The 18,989-nt window shown below is 38.8% G+C and overlaps 1 protein-coding gene across 1 annotated transcript; it reads left to right on the top strand.

Annotated features, from left to right (window-relative positions):
* Window positions 1–5,767: 5,767 nt before the first annotated feature.
* Window positions 5,768–11,613, top strand: LOC117824115 (interferon-induced protein 44-like). The gene is made up of 8 exons (XM_034699511.1): window positions 5,768–5,874; window positions 8,712–8,750; window positions 8,849–8,882; window positions 9,039–9,231; window positions 10,170–10,316; window positions 10,439–10,610; window positions 10,707–10,807; window positions 11,214–11,613. The coding sequence occupies exons 2-8, from the start codon at window positions 8,714–8,716 to the stop codon at window positions 11,385–11,387; spliced, it is 858 nt and encodes a 285-aa protein (XP_034555402.1). The 5' UTR covers window positions 5,768–5,874; window positions 8,712–8,713; the 3' UTR covers window positions 11,388–11,613.
* Window positions 11,614–18,989: the final 7,376 nt, after the last annotated feature.

The following is an 18,989-nucleotide window of genomic DNA, read 5'->3' as shown; positions in this document are numbered from 1 at the left end:
AAAAGTTGATTAAAATAACTTCAAATCTTATTCTTTTAGCATAAAACATTTAACGCTATGAGACGGTGAATCTGACGATCAAGATAAAATAAAAAAAGGTTTAAAAGTCATAAAAGTGGGAGAATAAAGTTAAAAATGTATGAAATTAAATTAATAAATTAATAAGAATAAAGTTAGTTTATGAGAAAAAATTCAGGAATTTATGAGAAAAAAAGTGGTAAATATAAACTAATAAAGTTAAAGAAAATTACAGATTAGTAAAAATTGGAGTTAAAATTTAAAGTCATTAATTACAACAGTGTGAAAAAAAAATCCCCAGAATATAAGTCATAAATTTAAAACAATAAGGTCATCATATTACGAAAATAAATAACTTTAACATTTTAAAACATTTTTTTCCCATTTTTGCAAGTTAACTATTTTACGACATACATTTTCTCATAATAAAAACATACTTTTTTAAGAAATCTAATGTTCAAAGTTGACGTAAATAAACGCGAAAACCTTTTCTTGTAACGTAAAACATTTAACGTTAGGAGAGGATAAATATGACAGTCACCTTTGATGGAGTATTAGGGCCACATAAAAATAGGTAAAAGTGAGATAATAAAGTTAGAAAATGTATGAAACTAAAGTCATAAATTCACAAAAAATTAAATCTCAAGGTTTATGAGATAAAAGTCATAAATGAATAAGAATAAAGTAAGTTTATGAGAATAATTTCAGTAATTTATGAGGAAAAAAAGTGGTAAATTTAAACCAATAAAGTGAAATAAATTACAGATTTAAGTTGTAAATTTCAAGTAAAAATTGGAGTTAAAAGTTACAGTCATTAATTATGAGAAAAGGGGCAAAAACGATCAGATTTAAGTTGTTTATTTATTTATTTTATTTAACCTTTATTTAACCAGGTGAGTTAATTGAGAACCAATTCTCATTTGCAATAACGACCTGGGCAAGGAGGCAACACAGGTGGGTTTATACAAAAAAGAGGCGTAAATGTATGCAAATATAGTTATAAATTATAAAATTGAAGCCATTAATTTTCTGAAAATTTAAAAGAAATCACTGGAATAAAGTTGTTATATTAGGAAATTTATGTCATTAATTTAAGAGAATTAAGTCAGCATATAATGAAAATAAAGTTGTACATTTATGAGAATAAATTCACAAATTTATGAGAAAAAGTCAGCAAAGATTAGGGGTTGTAAATACAAAAAAGAGGCGTAAATTTATGCAAATAAAGTTATACATTTATAAAATTGAAGCTGTAAATTTCTGAGAATAGTGTTAAAAAAATCACCAGAATTTAAGTTATTAATTTAAGAGAATAAAATCATCATATTATGAAAATAAAGTTGTACATTTATGAGAAAAAATAAGTCATATTTGAGTCTCTGGTTAGCCTGTATCTTATTTTGAAGGGGAAGTTCAGAAGAGCAGCCAGATAAGTGCATCTTATAAATTTAAACTGCAGCCTGAGCTCGCTTCTCTCACCCCTATCTGTCCTCTGCTTCTGAATGAACGTATAGATCAACCAAAGCCTGTAATCACAACTTCTTTCTCAAGTGATTACAACTTTGTTCTTCAAATCTCTGTTCTTTAAATTCTTAATGTGGCTTTTATCCTCCGTTGTAGTTATCAATAAATTCTTGTTAAAAACTAGGAAGTTAGACAGACGTCATCAAGCGAAAAATGTGACCTTTAACGAAAAAAGGAAAACAATGGCGCCCGTTTTTAAAGTCTGCTCTGTCATATCTGCTTTGGGCCGGCTCTGCACTCTGCGGTGAATTTAAAAAACCTTCTTGGAGCATGCTGTCACTGCTTTAGATGCTGCTTACAGCTTACATGTGGTGAAAAGAGAGTGCCCGTAGCAATAAAAACATTGTTGATTTTTGAAGGTAAGAACAGGTCCAGATCCAAGGTGACAAAATGACTGCGTCTGCTCCGCCTTTTCTTTGCTGTTGGAGGAGGAGGGGAAGGGGAGTGCAGAGCAGCATGGAGCAGCATGGAGAGAGGTAATGATGCTCTTTGCTTTCCCATTATCCTCTCACCACGGTTGGATGCACACTGCACACACACACTCACTCCCCTCCACCCACCCTCCTCCAGCTGTATGAAAAGGCCATGCAGTCATTTTCAGGATGTGACTGTAAAGCCTGATGGAGACTGGAGCATCCACTCTACATTTGGTGGGTGGATGTCCTCTAACCTGGGGTGAGCTGTCAGTCAAACCTGCCAACACTGAACGCCCACACTGCCTCTCAGGAAAGCTCCAAACCTGCATCCAAAAAAAACAACCCCAATTTAAAATAGATTTGATTCGTCAGCGCTGCAGCAACATTTCACTGTCGGACCTGACAGGGATGCTTTCACGTAGGAAACAGGACACACTCAGCACACGCAGCGAGGAAACAAATCAGAGCATGGCACAAGGACAAATGCACCAAGAGAACAATGGACTCCTTCTGAACCTCAGTGTCTCTGCTTTTGTAGCTTTGCAATCAAACCTCACTCACACTGGACTTTACGGATATATTTTTGTCAAGTAGATGAACAACTGAGTGATTTAGACGGGTAGAAATCAATAATCTCCTGGGGTTAGAAAATGGATCTAATGTTGAAGCTGCAGTTCCTCAAGTGACCATGAGATCTCGTTGTTAAATGCACCTTTTTACAGCAGAAATAAAAACGTTTACAGCCTGGTACAAGAAAACTGTGTGAACCGCCCATTTCTCTCATCGTACACACCGAACAGGGGAAGAATGTTTTTATAACTCACTTGTTTGGAAGGTTTAAAGGCTAAAAGCTGGCCCAGGCTTGGACTAGCTCTTAGATATGCTGCCATAGGCTTAGACTGACACACTGGTATCCTGTCTGTCTGATCCTGTCCCATAAAAGTTACTAACCATAGACCTTTCTGGAGTCCCTGAGCTCCCTTGTCTCGTAGGTTCCTCTGGATCTCTGCTGCTGTGGACGTGCCAGACTCCAGCTGCTACAACTACTACTAACTGTCTCCCCACTATCATCTCTCTCTCCCTCTCTCTCTCTCTCTCTCTCTCTCTCTCTCTCTGTGTCTAACATGAGTCTGGTCCTGCTGGAGGTTTCTGCCTGTTAAAGGAAGTGTGTCCTTGCCAAAGCCAAATCCCAACATCTTGTTCTCCTCGGACTCTTTCCAAACAGAGCAGGTCTTGACCATACTCTATGTTCTATTATTAACAAAGACCCAACATCAAGACCGGATCAGATCCAGTCCCATCTTACAGACAGGACTCAGTCTGATCTCATCTTAATCCACCATGAGCAGAGCACTTTGCAGCATTTAGCAAGTTACAGTGGCAAGGACAAACTTCCTTTAACAGGCAGAAACCTCCAGCAGGACCAGACTCATGTTAGACACACATCTGCTGAGACCTAGCCAACAAGCAAGATTTCTGGAGTTAACATTAAATATCTAAAATCTAAGTGCTTTATGTTTCAACCAGCTGGCTAAAAGTTAAGATTCCTTGTTCTTCTTAAAAGACAGAAGAAGAGAAACACCCTTTGGTGTGAGACAGTGTTGTGTAACGTCAAAGTGTGAGGTCGGTGCAGGGTTTAGATCTTCCAACAGATGACGCTCACATGAAATCTGACAAGAATGAATGTGAGAGTTATTGTCCGGACCTATCTGATCGCTACCTGAACAGGTACGTTCACTCCTCTGAGGCTCATTCAGTCACTTTTGCACTCATCCTCAGATGTGTATTTATCTGAGTTTGATTGACTTTAATGCAACTTTTGATTAGTTTTTTTCCTGATGGGATAGAAAAGAATATAACTTTTGAAAGCTGACCTTAAACTGAAGCTTTAGAAACACGTTACTTTTGATATGTGAGTTTAAGATGTATCAAGCAACACGACAGAGACAGCAAGTTATTCCAACTGCAGTTTGATTCACTGGATACATGCTTTAGTTGTAATTTTAACATATATTCTGTTAACTAAGCTGTATTAGTTTGGGGTTTGGCCAGCTTTTACTGATATAAATACTACTTTGCTGTTTTGTCCGTAGTAATAAGTAAACAAACGTTGCTGTTAGCCAATCTAAACTTGTGTGTGTTTCGTTCTTCCTTCTGAGTTGTTGAGTCAAGTTTTTTAAGAATCTTCAGCTCTGAGTTTTACTGCAACTGTTTTATCTTCCAGGTATGGGAGGAAGAAAGTCCAAACCTAAAGAGCCTCAACGTAAGATTTTTTTATTTTTTTTATTTCAGCAGAGTTCCTTGTTGTATTTTAACCTGGAGTCCCTGAGCTCCCTTGTCTCGTGTCGATGGAAAATGGCCGCCATCTGTGAATATTTTCCAATGAAGTTTACGGTATCAATCACTTTTTCTTTAAGTATTATTGTTTATGTCAATTTCGATCCGGTTTGCAGTCAAATCAAATCAGGCAAAAAAAAAATCACAGTCAGAGTTCTCCAGCAGAGGGCGGCAGGCTGCTATTTTCTGTTGACTTCCTTTGTCATCAAGTCCAGCTGTGACACTGTGACAGTGTGTTCCTGTCTCGTAGAGCATGAGTTCTCCTTATAGTCCTGGCTTTGCGAACACTATGCATCATTCAAGTAGTTCAAGTCATTCTGTTGTTTTCAAATGTTACTGCTTTGCTGTATGGAAACATCTGAGGGAGGCAAACCATTCCCCAGGCTGACATTTCCAGTAACCTGCACATTGCCTTGTGTGCTGTTTCATCTTTTTAGGGTTGTTCTTCTTTTTCTCTGTAAGACACGGGTCAGTGTTACTCTGTGAGTTGCTCTGAATTTCATTCTTTCACTTATAAAACCTCAAAGTCACATTTCTTCTTTTTCAGTTTCCCTGCACTTCCTCTTTAGTTTCTGATTGGTCAGCACAATCTCTAGCTTCTCACACAGCATCACATCACTTCACCTCCTTTGACTAGTTTGTGTGGAGGTCTTTAGTTCTTTTCTCTGTTGTGTTGCAGACACATTCTCAATTTCTACTTAACGAATTTGGTGATTAACCCAAATCAGTTCCAAAGAGTTTAAGGCGTGACTGTCTTAAACTCTTTGTCTGGTGTAACACAAAGTTTATGTAAAGGAAGTGGTTAATTAAGCTTGCTCCTCTGACTTTACTGTGCCTTATATTTGGTCGACATGTCTCGCCGGATGTTTCTTCACGCCTACAGCGCTGTCAAGACCAGACCACAGTGCTGGTTTGAGCAAGTTGCATAACCTTGCCTTCTCTGACAGAGAACCCTCTGTATGACCTCTGTATGCGGGTCACCTTCTTTGTAAAGAAGACAGTATGGTGTTTAAAGTCTTCATTTCAGATTTCAGACTAAAATTTCTACAACAAAACAACAACAGAGACAATATGGGGGCCCTACCACATGTTGGATACATGAAACATGAGCTAAGATGGTGGAGCCTGTGGCTGGGTTAAACAAAGATGCGTGTGCGGCTCCACCTAGGTTAATCGCACAAGATGGCGGGTACGCCAGATTACAGTACTAGTTCACCTGGATCATCTTAAACACGAATGCCGATCTCTGATAAATAAAAAAATGCCCGGGACTGCACAATGCATTATAATTGCACATAAATGATTATTATTGAATTTGACTTCAATGTTTTTGGCAACAAAGAATTAAGTAAAACTGAACATTAATGAAACACTTTGCTGTGAAAGAAAGAAAAAGAAAGTGAAAATAAAAAACACAGGAAATGTCAGACTGGGGGGTTGGTGCGGTTTGTTCACTTCAAAAAGGTAACTGTTGAATATTGTCAAACCATCACAGAAGTGAAAGTAAATGATCTGATATGTTTGGAGCACGAGTCTGAGGCTCGTACGGTCTCTCTCATTTTTTAGAACAACAACCCAGGTACAGAGTTTATGATGTATTCATCCTAAAATGTGTATTTTCATACTGCCTTAAGTGATAATTATCTTGTTATTGTTGATGGTGTGAATGCAGATATTTTTTTCTGGTAGAATGAACACAGGATGATTTTTAAAAAGTGATTACAATGTGAAGCTTTAAAAGAAAGCCAGTTAGAAACCTTCAATTAGTTTGTATGATGAAATAACCATTTTAGGGTTGGGTTAAGTTTTCAGTGTAATGAATACAGTTTGCTGTGACAGGATGTTGTGTTATTTTGTCAGTAGAAATGAGAGAAGCTGAGCTCTGAGGTTAACTGTAATCGTTTTATGAAGTATGCCCCCGATGTATGATTGTTTTCACCCTATGTGAAGAGGTGGGGGCTTAACTGTAGTGTTTGACAAAAAAATCAAATGCTCTCTCTTTAAATGAACTGACCTCAGTAGTTTTAAGGTTCTCGTTTTTGGGATTAAGGGTGACATACCCACCATCTGTGCAATTATCTATCGACCCCCTTGCTCTATGGCAGACTTTCTACCTGAAATTTCAGATTTTTAATCATCTTTATGTCGTATCTGTAATATAATTATTTAGCTGGTGATTATTATTTCCTTAAAGTTATGTTTTTTGGCCATTTTTGCCTTTATTGGATAGGAAAGCTGGAGAGAGACAGGACCAATTTTGTTCTCCTTATATATGCTACCCCTTAGCCAAATCGTAAAAAGACCCAATATTTAATTCCACTGTTACACTGACGCCACACGACTAGGGGTGCAACGATACACAAACTCCACGGTTCGGTTCGATACGTTTTTGTCACAGTTCGATATGTTTTCGATACAGAAAAAGAGAAATTTCCATGCCTTTCTTTACTTGTAGTTTATTGAAATTACCATCATTTGTTTCAGCTCAAAAGCAGTTTTTAAATTAAATCAAATGTATCAGGGGCAGCTACCTGACACATGTTCTGCTGTGCATGGAGGGATTGCGTGCATGCGTGTGCGTGTGCGTGTGTCTGTCTGTCTGTCTGTCTGCGTGCGCATCTGCCGTGCGCGATAGAGAGCAGAGGAGAATTGTGAACGCGCGACCATGTAGAGACAGAAATGACATCCCGTCATGTAAATAAGATAAATAACATAAGGATATTTAGTCTGTTAAATAAAAGAACAAGGTATGGACCTGATCTATGAGAGAGGGAACCTTAATCACTTCTGATTTGACTTCCAAGGGGGGGCGGGACCCGGCAGGTGCGCCCCCGATATAACAACAGGAAAATACTGTCCGGTATCAGGCTGAAGTCTTACACAGCATGCAGTATAAGACCACAAGTAATGCATATACGCACTTTAAAAACACATCACCCAGTCTAGCATCACTACAGGACCACGGAACAACTCTGCTCTGCAACCAAAGAGGACACTTGTGCTTCCCTCTTGTGCGGGCGCTCACACACACATACGTGAACATATGAACACAGCAGACCGTCGTATGGTGAAATATACATTTCCTTATAAAGCACAGTTAAAACAAACGTGAGCAGCTTTGACTGAATGAATGTGGGAGGAGCGTGCAGTTAAGTGGACCTGCGCTCGACCATGCAGCCCGGAGGAGTCAGCACAGATCCGCTGAACTTTCAGCACAGAGCGCCTCGTAGGAAGTTGATAAAATGAATATAAAATTGCGTATCGTTCGGTTCATAGGGCGTACCGAACCGTGACCACTGAATCGAACGGTTCGATACAGATACACGTATTGTTGCATCCTTACACACGACTATATCTCCCTGTAACACCTAACACCACTAATAACCTCTCACTCCTCAACGACTGTCTGAAAGATATTAAACTATGGATGTCAGCAAACTTCATGAAACTTTATTCTGAAAAAACAGAAATTCTCATTATTGGTCCAGAAAAGATGCACCCTGCACTCCAGTCCTCCCTTGGTTCCCTGTTACACAACGTAAAAACCAATGACAGAAACCTGGGAGTGACCTTTGACAGCAACTTAACCTTTGAAAAACATAAATAAGATCGTGCGATCTGCTATTGTCCTCTGAGAAATATTGCCTGGATCAGATCAATGCTGACTTTTAATGACACACAACTGTTATCAATGCTTTTATTTATTCTAGATTAGATTATTGTAACAGGCTTTTAACAGGTATAAATCAAAAATATATTAATCGACTTCAATTAGAAAAAAATTCAGCAGCAAGACTTTTAACCAAACTAAGTAGAGAGAGCATTACTCCGGTTTTAATGAGCCTACACTAGCTGCCCACTGCTTTTAGAATAGATTTTAAGGTTTCACTTTTAAAGCACTTCATGGCCCCAGAACATGTATATGGGAATTGCTGTCACCCTATCAGTTCAGGCGCAGCCTCAGATCCTCAGGCAGGAACCTCCTCAAAGTTCCCGTTGCAAACTTAAAATCTAAGGTTGAGCAAGACGCTTTTCTGGCTCCACGACTGTGGAACAACCTACCTGAGGATCAGTGTCTTCTTTTAAATCACAGCTGAAAACACATTTTTATCAAAAGGTCTTTTTGTAATATTGTTTTATCCATGATGCTACATTTATTTTTAAATGTAATTGTATTAAAGGTTTTCTTTCATTCACTCATTGTTTATTTTTGTATACTAATTTTAACAGTTTTGCTTTAATTGCTTTTAGTAGTTTCTCTTTTACTCAGCTGTTCCTCTTATATTGTCTTGCTAGCCCACATGTCTCCCCTCATGCTTTATTTATTATTGTGTTTTTATGATGTAAGCACTTTGTAACGTCTGTTTTGATAAGTGCCTTACAAATACACTTTGTTATTATTATATTAATCTTCAGGTATGGGAGGAAGCGAGTCCAAACCTGTGCCTGCTCCACGTAAGATCGTTTTCTACACAGTTATCTGTCATGAAAAATTATGGGGTGTTGATGCATGAAAATAATTTTCATCTTAACATGTTTCATGCATTTGTCAGCTCCAGTCAAGCCATGGAGGACAATGAACTGGGGGTACGTGTCTGCATTTATTACATTTATTATTTCAATTTTCCTGACATCCTGATTAATTCTAAGTTCTTTCATGGCACTCGGACATCAAACAGAAATGGAAACTGTAAAATAATAATAATGTCCATAATCTAATGCATCACCTCCTTTCCTAAACAGAGACAAACAGAGCACTCTGGATTATGTAAAGAACTACAAACCTCTCAGTGAAGGGCAGCAGATCAGGATTCTTCTTCATGGGCCAGAAGGATCTGGAAAGTCCAGTTTTATCAACTCTGTCCAAAGCGTCCTACATGGAAGAATGTACATACACGCTTTGGCAGCTATCCACGGTTCCAGTTTTACCAAAAGGGTATGAAGAGTTTTGTTACTGCAGACTAAAAACACTAGGCTACCCATTCTGTCAATTATTAACAATAAGGGTACACATTTTGTATTTAATTAATGCTTAAGTAATGCACGAGTAATGGTTAAATCTGTGTCCTTTCATGTAAGCTCTCCAACAAATTTTCCATTTCGAATTGAGCAGTAGTGAATAGTTTAGCTTCCCTAGGACCTCCTGCTGGCTTCTGCAAACAGGAGCTACACTGTACTTACTACATTGTATTTGACCTTTACGGTTTGTAGACTGTGTTGTGGACTAAACGCTGGTTTATACTTCTGCGTTGACCCTACGCAGTATTGGTCGGCGCTGACATGAGCACCACATAATTGTGCAACAATGTGTCAATGACACGCAGTACTATACCGCTGAAACACTTGAGGGCAGTGCGGTCTCTCTGATAGTCTGATCGTCTGTTTTCGGCCCCGCTACGATCTCTGTTTACTTTTCCACAGCGATTCAGAGCGTGTTATGTTCATCTACAGCTGATACATGTTGCTGTTAATCATTAAGACATGATTACATGAAGAATAGCGTGGAGGAGATGAAATACACTGCCCATGTGCGGGGATATCAGAAGTGTTGTAAATACAGGAAATACAATGCCACCGAGTGGACCAATCACAGGACTTGCGGTCCGCGTAGATTCTATGCTTAGTTACATTTTGGAGGAGGTGCACCTCAGCTACGTGTGTAGGCCTCTGTGTAGGTATGGGAGTTATGCGAACCTATGGCGTGGAATCGCTTAGAAGTATAAATCAGGCTTAACTTGTTGACCTTTGGAGATGGCAGCATTTTCAGTAAATATGTTTTGTTTTCAACATCAGTGAGTTGCGCAAGGAAAGGTGGATCAAGGATTCTGAATGCATCACCAACAAACTGATCTTTTCTCTATGTTGTCTTCACAGTACACAACCTACAAGATCCAGAAAGGAGGCTCAGGGGTCTTTTATCCCTTTGTCTTCAATGACATCATGGGCCTAAGCCCACAAGGTGGACTCCATGTGGATGATGTCAAACTGGCTCTGAGGGGACACGTGAAGGAAGGTTATCAGGTACAGTCACTGGAAAATGTGCCAAATTTATTTCTCTCAAAACAAGTTTGTTGTTGCATTAGACTGAATATGCATTTTTCCATCTTGTATCTTCTTTAACTGTGTAACAATATGTTTCCCAGTTCAATCCTGATTCTAAGTTGTCAGAGAATGATCCAGACTACGTGAAATCTCCAACTGACAACGACAAAGTGCACGTTCTGGTTTGTGTCATTCCCGCTAACACGTTATCTATAATGCCACATGAACTTCTGCAGAAGATTAAAGACATCAGAGAGGAAGCGAGTGATCTGGGTGAGAGCAGAAATCTAAGATGGATATTTTATATTTTACACTTTTCTTCAAGTTCAGAACAGGACCTCAGTAGTTTTCTGTTTGTTTTCCTGTCAGGGATTCCTCAAGTTGTCATCCTTACCAAGATTGATGTAGCCTATCCTGAAATCAGAGAAGATTTACAGAGTGTGTACAAGGTCACTTACCTGAAGAAACAGGTAAGTTCAATAAGTGATAGAAATTATTTTCACAAAAAGTCATAGCTTGGTCTTCTGCTAGCCATCCGGTCTGAACCAAAGAACTAAATCTGTATCAAAGTCAACCAAGTTAAAGGAAACCATCAGGCTCTTCGCGTCAGCCTCTGTCATCACTGTATCAAGTGTTTGTGAAAGGGTGAAAGCGACGTGTAGTAAAACAAAACATTACAAGGTCTGATGTCTAGAAAAACACTTTGCAGTCCATAGAAGTGATTATAAGAACTATTTGGTGGTTTCTTACTTGTAGTAAGAGGACCAGGGAAAGATACCTTGTGAGACAGATTACGAGACTTGTCCAATCAATCGATTGATCTTAATCAAAACCCTGCAGTCATTGGTAAAGTTGTGTTTCTGTAATTTAACATAGATGGAGAAATTAAGTGCAGATGTGGGAATCCCGTTGAATTGCATCTTCCCTGAGAAGAACTACCATGAAGAAATCACCCTCGACAATGACGTGGACTCGCTGATCCTGAGCATTCTGAGAAACCTCATCAACTTTGGAGAAGACTGCATCAACTTCCACGAGAATCACCCTTGAATTTTACACTGATGTGTTTCAACAAATTCACATTTAAAAAAAACGCTGTGCTGTATGTTATGATATGATGACATTAGATTAATAACCTGCCACATTACTCGTGACGCTAAGTTTAAATATTATCCAAAACAATTCATTGACAAGCAGGTAATATAGCTTATATAGCTATTTGAAGGCAACATCCAAACATGTTCAACTTTACCATTAAACAACCCGCAAAGAAAAAGTCCCTTTTTTATTTTTCAAACCATGCTAACTGAACCTACCATTTATCCTACAAAGTGTTGAGTATTCCTTTGATGTGTAAATTCAGGAAGTACATTATTCAATACATAAGCTGTGTTCATATGGCTGTGATTCAAGCCAACCCTGTGTAACGCACGAGTCCCTTTGAGTGAAAGCTCTGAACTCACATGTGCTAGCTAACTCATGACTTTTCTCTTTCATAGCTGGGTTAAACTTTACAGATCTAAACATTACAGTTAGCATCAGCATACAAGCCCTTCAGTATGGCTTCTTGAATGAGTGTTAAGAGTCAAAACTCTATGCTAACCACTTTACTTAGTAAATGTTCTGTTTGAGAGAGCGATCACTCGAAGAAGAAGAAAACTGGTACTTACATGTCAGTAATGTGGAGAGTAGAGAGCGGGGGAAGACATGCAGCAAATGGTAGAGGCCGGGAGTCGAACCTGCGACTGCTGCAACGAGGACTAAAGCCTCTGTTTTTGAGACGCTAGGCGAACGGCGCCCCATGTTTTTAAACCCTTTATATATTTACGCCTTAAATGCAGAAATTTAAAGTAACCAAGGTTTCTAACATTCTGATGTTTTTGTCTTTCACAAAGGCAGCTCAAGTAATAATCATCATACACACAGAAACATAAAATATCTATGATAGGTCTTACAAAATATTTAAAAGTACATACTTGAAAACCACTGAAGTGTTGTCTTTTATGAGAGATAAGTGATTTAAAAAATGTGATGAGTAAGAGCTGACTGCAACAGAAAAAGTGTTTTCTGCTTATCATATGGTTACAGCGCCCTCAACAGGCTGGAAGACATCATTACAGCATTAGCTGTTCAGAAGAACAGCATAATGAACAACAAATGCATGGACTAGTCTTTCTGTAAATCTTTAGTCATCCTGCTCCTATCTGATTTCAAAAAGGTGAAAAAAATATATAGAAAAATGTGTTTTTCATCCATCTGATTTGATGCCATTTTTCCCCAAATTTTAAAGTTTGAAATTTGCTAAATAAAGCATTGCAGCATAATGTCATTAAACACACACTGAATTTTGACAATGCTGCACTTAAAGTTAGAAATCAAAATGTTAAACCATGATAAGAATGTCTTTACCTTTACCTCTCCATGTGATCAGATGAGCTTTGACAGACTTCTGTTAGTGGACTGCAGCTGTGTCACCACTTATCTCCAGCAGAGGGCAGCAGGCTGTCATTTTCCTCCTCTCTCAGGGGCTCACTTAGAGACACAACAACAGAGTATTAAGGTAGGTGGATATATAAGAGGGAAGCAACACGGCCATTTACATGTTATTCCATCATAAAATTCAATTAATATCTAGTGAAACATCTAAATCGATCCTCAAAAGATCATCCTATAGAACAAGACAATATTCAATGTTGTATTCTAATATATTGATCTGATATTTACATGACAACATCTCCTAAAGGCTCCAACACCACAAACTATGGGGCGCCATAGCAGCAAAATTTCTCCACATTTAGCACCAAAACTTCATAAAAATGTTGGGTACATTTTTAACATTTATATTTATAATTAACATCTATATTTATATTAAACATTTGGATTTAACAGTGATTTTAACTTAATATACTTTTCACACCAAAATTAAATGTGAAGAAGATTACAAATATTCTTCTAAATGTGATAAAAAAAAAGGGACTTTTAAAAATTTGCTCTCCATTTTTATGACGTTTTGGAGCTAAATGTGGAGAAATGTTGCTGTTATTCTTGGTGTGCACAACAATGGCGCCCCACAACAAACCCAGAGGTTAAGTTCAATGACTGAATTAGCCACTGAATTTGAGGCCATGTCCCCTCATTATTAACTTTAACCCTTAAAGTCTGTGTAAAGAAAATATTGAGATTTGTTACATAGGTGTTTAAATGTTTTTGTTGAAAACATATGAAAAGTATGACACCATTAAACTACTGAAGTACAGTTGAATTGTTTTTGTCATTTTCAAATTCTGCATTTTTTCCTGTGGGGTTAAAAGCCATATTTCATGATGCACGGGTGCCTTAACCTCACCCGTTAAGGGGGTTTAGTTTGAACATTTAGGGCATTGGAAACCTTACTGGGATTGATTGTATAAAAAAGCTTCTGCTGAGTTCTTTGTGTAACCTGTCTGTTTGTGCCTTTTTGATAGTCTTGATATCCAAGATTTTGATGTGCAGCTTTTGTTTAGTCGGGAATCCGCTGTAATCGCAGTGTACGCTCTTTAATAATGAACACAATCAAGTCTGTGGGTTTTCGGGCGGGATGGCGGGTGGGTCTCCTTTCTTTTCTCTCAGTTAATGTAAATTTTAAAGAGATTTGTTGCCACAGCTGTGTGATTTGTGACTGTATTGAAAAGATGAAATGCAAACATTTATATTTTTTGCGTTACCCTTTTTCCTTGAGCCTCTTTTTACTTAACCTCACCCCTTATAACACATAATAACGGTCTTAGAAGCAGGTCTGTTAGCATCCGTGGCACAACCGTACAATCTCAAGTTACTCAACCCGTACACATAAATGCATAGACGCTGGATTCCCTGTGTCCCGGTTTGTTTCATGTAACAGTCTGGAGCATAGACAGTAAATAAAAATGGACAGCGTTGCTCCGCCTCTTCCCGTTGTACAGTTCTGAAGCCAAAAAAACCCGCTCCCGGGCGCCGCCATTGTGCAGCCAGAGTCTGCAAAGCCACGGTAACGAGCTCCGCCCTACAGCGTGACGTCACAAGACGCTGTGTGTCCTTTGAAGTTTCTCTCTACGACGACTGTGAATCAAAGGAAACCAGGAAGTAAAACCCCGTTTTTTAAACTCTAATAACTAACGAAGAAGAAACTTTTCAGGAAAAAGAGGCCTTGGACACAAAACAGTCAAATACTAACTACATATCACCACAGCATACGGATGTGAGAAACATTCGTACGACGTGTATTTATTTTTTAAAGTTTGACTGCTCCCCCATTCAAATGAATGGGAGAGACGGATTTTTTTACCTATACTGCAGCCAGCCACCAGGGGGCAGACACACTGCTGAAAGCCTCACCACCAGCCGAGGGAACTTCTCCCTTGGTCTGGAGCATAGATTGTATAAAATATGGACGTAGTATTCGTGACGTCACCCATCTGTTCCTGAGAGCTGTTTTATAGCAAATCAACGGCAGCAGCCATATTGGAAATGCGGAACTCAACCAGGCAGAGTGTGACGTAGTGTGAGAAATAAATTCACCCCCGTACAGTGTGTGCCGATAGAGAGATTAGCTTCGTAGGGCCAAGCCGTTTTTTGAACCAGGCTGTAAACATGTTTATTAATGCTGCAAAGATCGTCTTTTTCCCATTCATGTCTATGTGGTTTCCGGTGTTTCTGCAGCCAGCCTCAACCGGATTCTCGATGTATTGCAGTTTATAGCACTTCATCATGGGCTTCATCGTTTGAGACCGGAGGTTGTCGCTTGGTCTGGAGCATAGACTGTAAAAAATATGGACGTAGTATCTGTAACGTCACCCATCTGTTCCTGAGAGCTGTTTTGAAGCAAATCGACGGCAGCAGCCATATTGGTAATGCGGAACTCAACTAGGCAGAGTGTGACGTAGTGTGAGTCTCTTAGCCAATGGCTGTGTGTTCCCGACCGGGATTCACGTCAGTCATGTCCTTATTTGGGCAAAACTCATAATATTAATATCTTCTTAACCGTCACGTTAGAAAAAAATTCACCCCCCGTACAGTGTATGCCATTAGAGAGATTAGCGTTGTAGGGCCAAGCCGTTTTTTGAACCAGGCTGTAAACATGTTTATTAATGCTGCAAAGATCGTCTTTTTCCCATTCATATCTATGTGGTTTCCGGTGTTTCTGCAGCCAGCCTCAAGCGGATTCTCGATGCATTGCAGTTTATAGCACTTCATCATGGGCTTCATTGTTTGAGACCGGAGGTTGTCGCTTGGTCTGGAGGCATATTTCCACTTATGTATTTGCCTCTCCTGAAAGCCACTACCAACATGGCGGCGACGTTGACGTACAGCCCAGCGAGAGCGTCTTTGCTGTGACGCACGAGACGCACTGTTTGCTATAACAGTAATAGATGATAGATAACAATAATACTGATAAAGCTTTACAGTTTTATAAAACAGTAGAGTCTTATTGCCAAATATGTTTTTTTTATAGCATATTATTTAAACGGATGCTACCCAGCATCAGGAGCTCTAGCCAAATACTGAGAGCCTGCCTCGGTTACATTTATACACATTAACAGAAGTAAACCAGGTAAAGACCAAATAAAGAGCAAGTCTCTAAGTGGAAAAGTGAAAACAAATGTATGTTTTTACCTTAATGGGACTCTGGCCCTCCTCAGAAGCTTCTTTCACTCCTCCTCCGTCCGTTAAAAACTTTCTGACCCGACCGTTAGTGTTAGCTTAGCTGCTAACAGGTCTGTAGCATTTGTGCCCCGTCATGAAAGGTCGTTTAAAGTAGTCCTCCTTCGACATGGCCCCTTCAGAGCTGGACTTCAGATGTGAGTAAACAAAGGATGATATTCCTTCTTCGACTCCAGGTGAGAATAATAAGTGCAGGTCATTTCTGCGCCTCGAACGAGCCGTTAACTGTCTGAATGATTGACAGCTATCCTCGAGCGCACACAGCCACGCCCACCTATGTCGCTTAGCAACATGTGCTGCCCAGGCAGCGGGCGGAAGTAGCCCCTGTCAACACTGCTGATTTAGGCGGGAGTCTACTGCTTTTTAACTTATTCTCCAGCTGTACTCCCGAGCTGTTATTTCTCCCAATGCTAATGTTAAGATGTTAAAATGCTAGATAATAAAACACTAAAATATTAAACCATAAAAGGAAAATAAGATACTATACTTAAAATAAATAAATAAATAAATAAATAAAATATTATAAAAATGACTAAAATTGAACTAGATGATAAATAAATAACTGTTAACTGTTAAAACTCAGTTAAAGGCGAGACTAAAAAGGTAGGTCTTGAAATCCAAATACTAAATATAAAAATAAATGTTAAATATAAATGTTAAATATAAATCTAAATATTAAATACAAATATAAACATTGAATATAAATGTTAAATGTTGCTCTGCGATCCTAAATATTTATCTGATATGCAAATTCACACTGCCTCCGATCTGAAATACCAAAATAAAAGCTTCATAAAGCGATACAGACTTAGCAATAGTAACTTAGCTTGTCCGTACCGTACCATAGACTGGGTCAGTTCTGTCTCTGAGCGTTGTGAAAACCCCTTTGAAGCCTCCAAAACTGCCTATCCTGCATTTTTACAGCGGGCAGTCCGGCTATAACCTTTATGAGTCAGTACTGACAGACTATGATTGGGATATTTGTATCGCTTTATGGTTGTTTTATTTTGGTACTTTGGCTAGGCGACAGTGTGAATTTGTATTGGGCGCTGTTGTCATCTGCAATGATGAAATGTTCAAACCAAGCCAGAAACCTTGGTGTAGTCATAGACTCAGACCTTAATTTCAGCAACCACATTGAGACAATTACAAAGTCAGCCTACTATCACCTTCAGAATATATCAAGGATTAAAGGACTCATGTCTCAGCAGGATGCAGAAAAACTCGTCCATGCATTTATCTTTAGCAGACTAGACTACTGTAACGGGGTCTTTACAGGACTCCCTAAAAAGTCCATCAGACGGCTGCAGCTCATACAGAATGCTGCTGCTCGAGTCCTAACAAGGACCAAAAAAGTAGACCACATTACTCCAGTTCTTAGATCTCTACACTGGCTTCCTGTCTGTCAGAGAATAGACTTTAAAATCCTGCTGATGGTTTATAAAGCACTGAATGGTTTAGGCCCAAAATACATTGCTGATCTGCTACTACTTTATGAACCACCTCGACCTCTGAGGTCATCAGGTACTGGTCTGCTTTCAGTTCCTAGAGTCAGAAGGAAACATGGTGAAGCAGCGTTCAGTCATTATGCACCATATATCTGGAACACACTCCCTGAAAGCTGCAGGTCTGCTCCAACTCTCACCTCTTTTAAATCAAAGATTAAGACTTTTTTATTTGCCACTGCCTTCCTATCTTAGATTATTTTAACTCACTTTAAATTAAAATTTTAATGTAATTTTTAATATATTTCTAATTTTCCTTTTCTTTTCTGTTTTATTATATTTGTCATTTTAATTGTGTTCTTTTATGCCTGTCTGAATGTCTCCAATGCTTTTAATGTGTTAATGTAAAGCACATTGAGTTGCCCTCGTGTATGAAATGCGCTATACAAATAAAGCTGCCTTGCCTGCCTTGCCTTGTTAGTACCAAAAAAAAAAGCTTCATAAAGCAATACAGATAGACCGTTTTTTACAGCAGGTAAACACAGACACTGAGCGATAGGTAGATCCGTAATACCGGTAGCTGAAGTGTTCATTCGACGAATTGTTATGAGTTCAACAAACTTCTGCACTGTTCAAAGATTTGATCCATCCCTCATTAAAGTGGGTTAGCCCTGTTCTTGCTAGCTAACTTAAGTTGTGACGTGCAATAACGCAGCATCCTCTTTAAAGTTCATCAGGAGAGTTTAGAGCTGTGTGAATCTGATGACAGAGTGCTGACAGTGTCACTATCACAATATCACAGGTGAAGTTATTTAATCCCTAAACCCTACCTGATAACCTCAGGTGGAAATGCACAGGAAATATCTTCATTCTCTAAATAAAAAGCAGAAAGCAGCAGAGGCTGAGGATGCAGAGGTTACTGTAGGTCAGAAAGCAGCAGAGGCTGAGGATGCAGAGGTTACTGTAGGTCAGATAACATTTAGCTGTAGCTGATAAATAGGATTTAAAGGACCCAGATCAATGACTTTAAAAAGCATATAAAGATGTAGATTCATGTTACAGAGATTCCTGCATTGAAATAATACTATAATGGTATTAACATCAAAATATGGTGTCAATGCAGACCACTCTACCTGGAATATGTGTGCGTTACTCCTCACTGCAGAGGCTCCCTTTTCATTTTCATGATTTACAAACCTAATTCTATATAACTGGATATATCTGAATAATTCAAATGTATCTTGTTGGTTACAAAAACACTTTTTCCTGTTTGACACCCGCAGAACTTTTTTATTTCTCCACTTTTAAATGGACTTATATTTAATTCAAAAGGGTGAGTTATATAACATTTCAGCCCATACAGTTTTCATGAATAAAGAAATGAGCAAAAAAGACCAAATGTGTTTTTTTACAGAGCTGTAAACATGTTTATTTCTGCTGGACAGTTGGCTCTATGGGGATGGACTCACTTGAGACGGCCTCCAGTGGACACACCAGGAACTGCAGCTCTTGCCTCCTCAGTGTCAGC

This window comes from Notolabrus celidotus, chromosome 13 (genome assembly GCF_009762535.1).
Source record: "Notolabrus celidotus isolate fNotCel1 chromosome 13, fNotCel1.pri, whole genome shotgun sequence".
NCBI classification, from domain to species: domain Eukaryota; kingdom Metazoa; phylum Chordata; class Actinopteri; order Labriformes; family Labridae; genus Notolabrus; species Notolabrus celidotus.
This window is presented reverse-complemented; position numbering and strand designations above follow the sequence as displayed.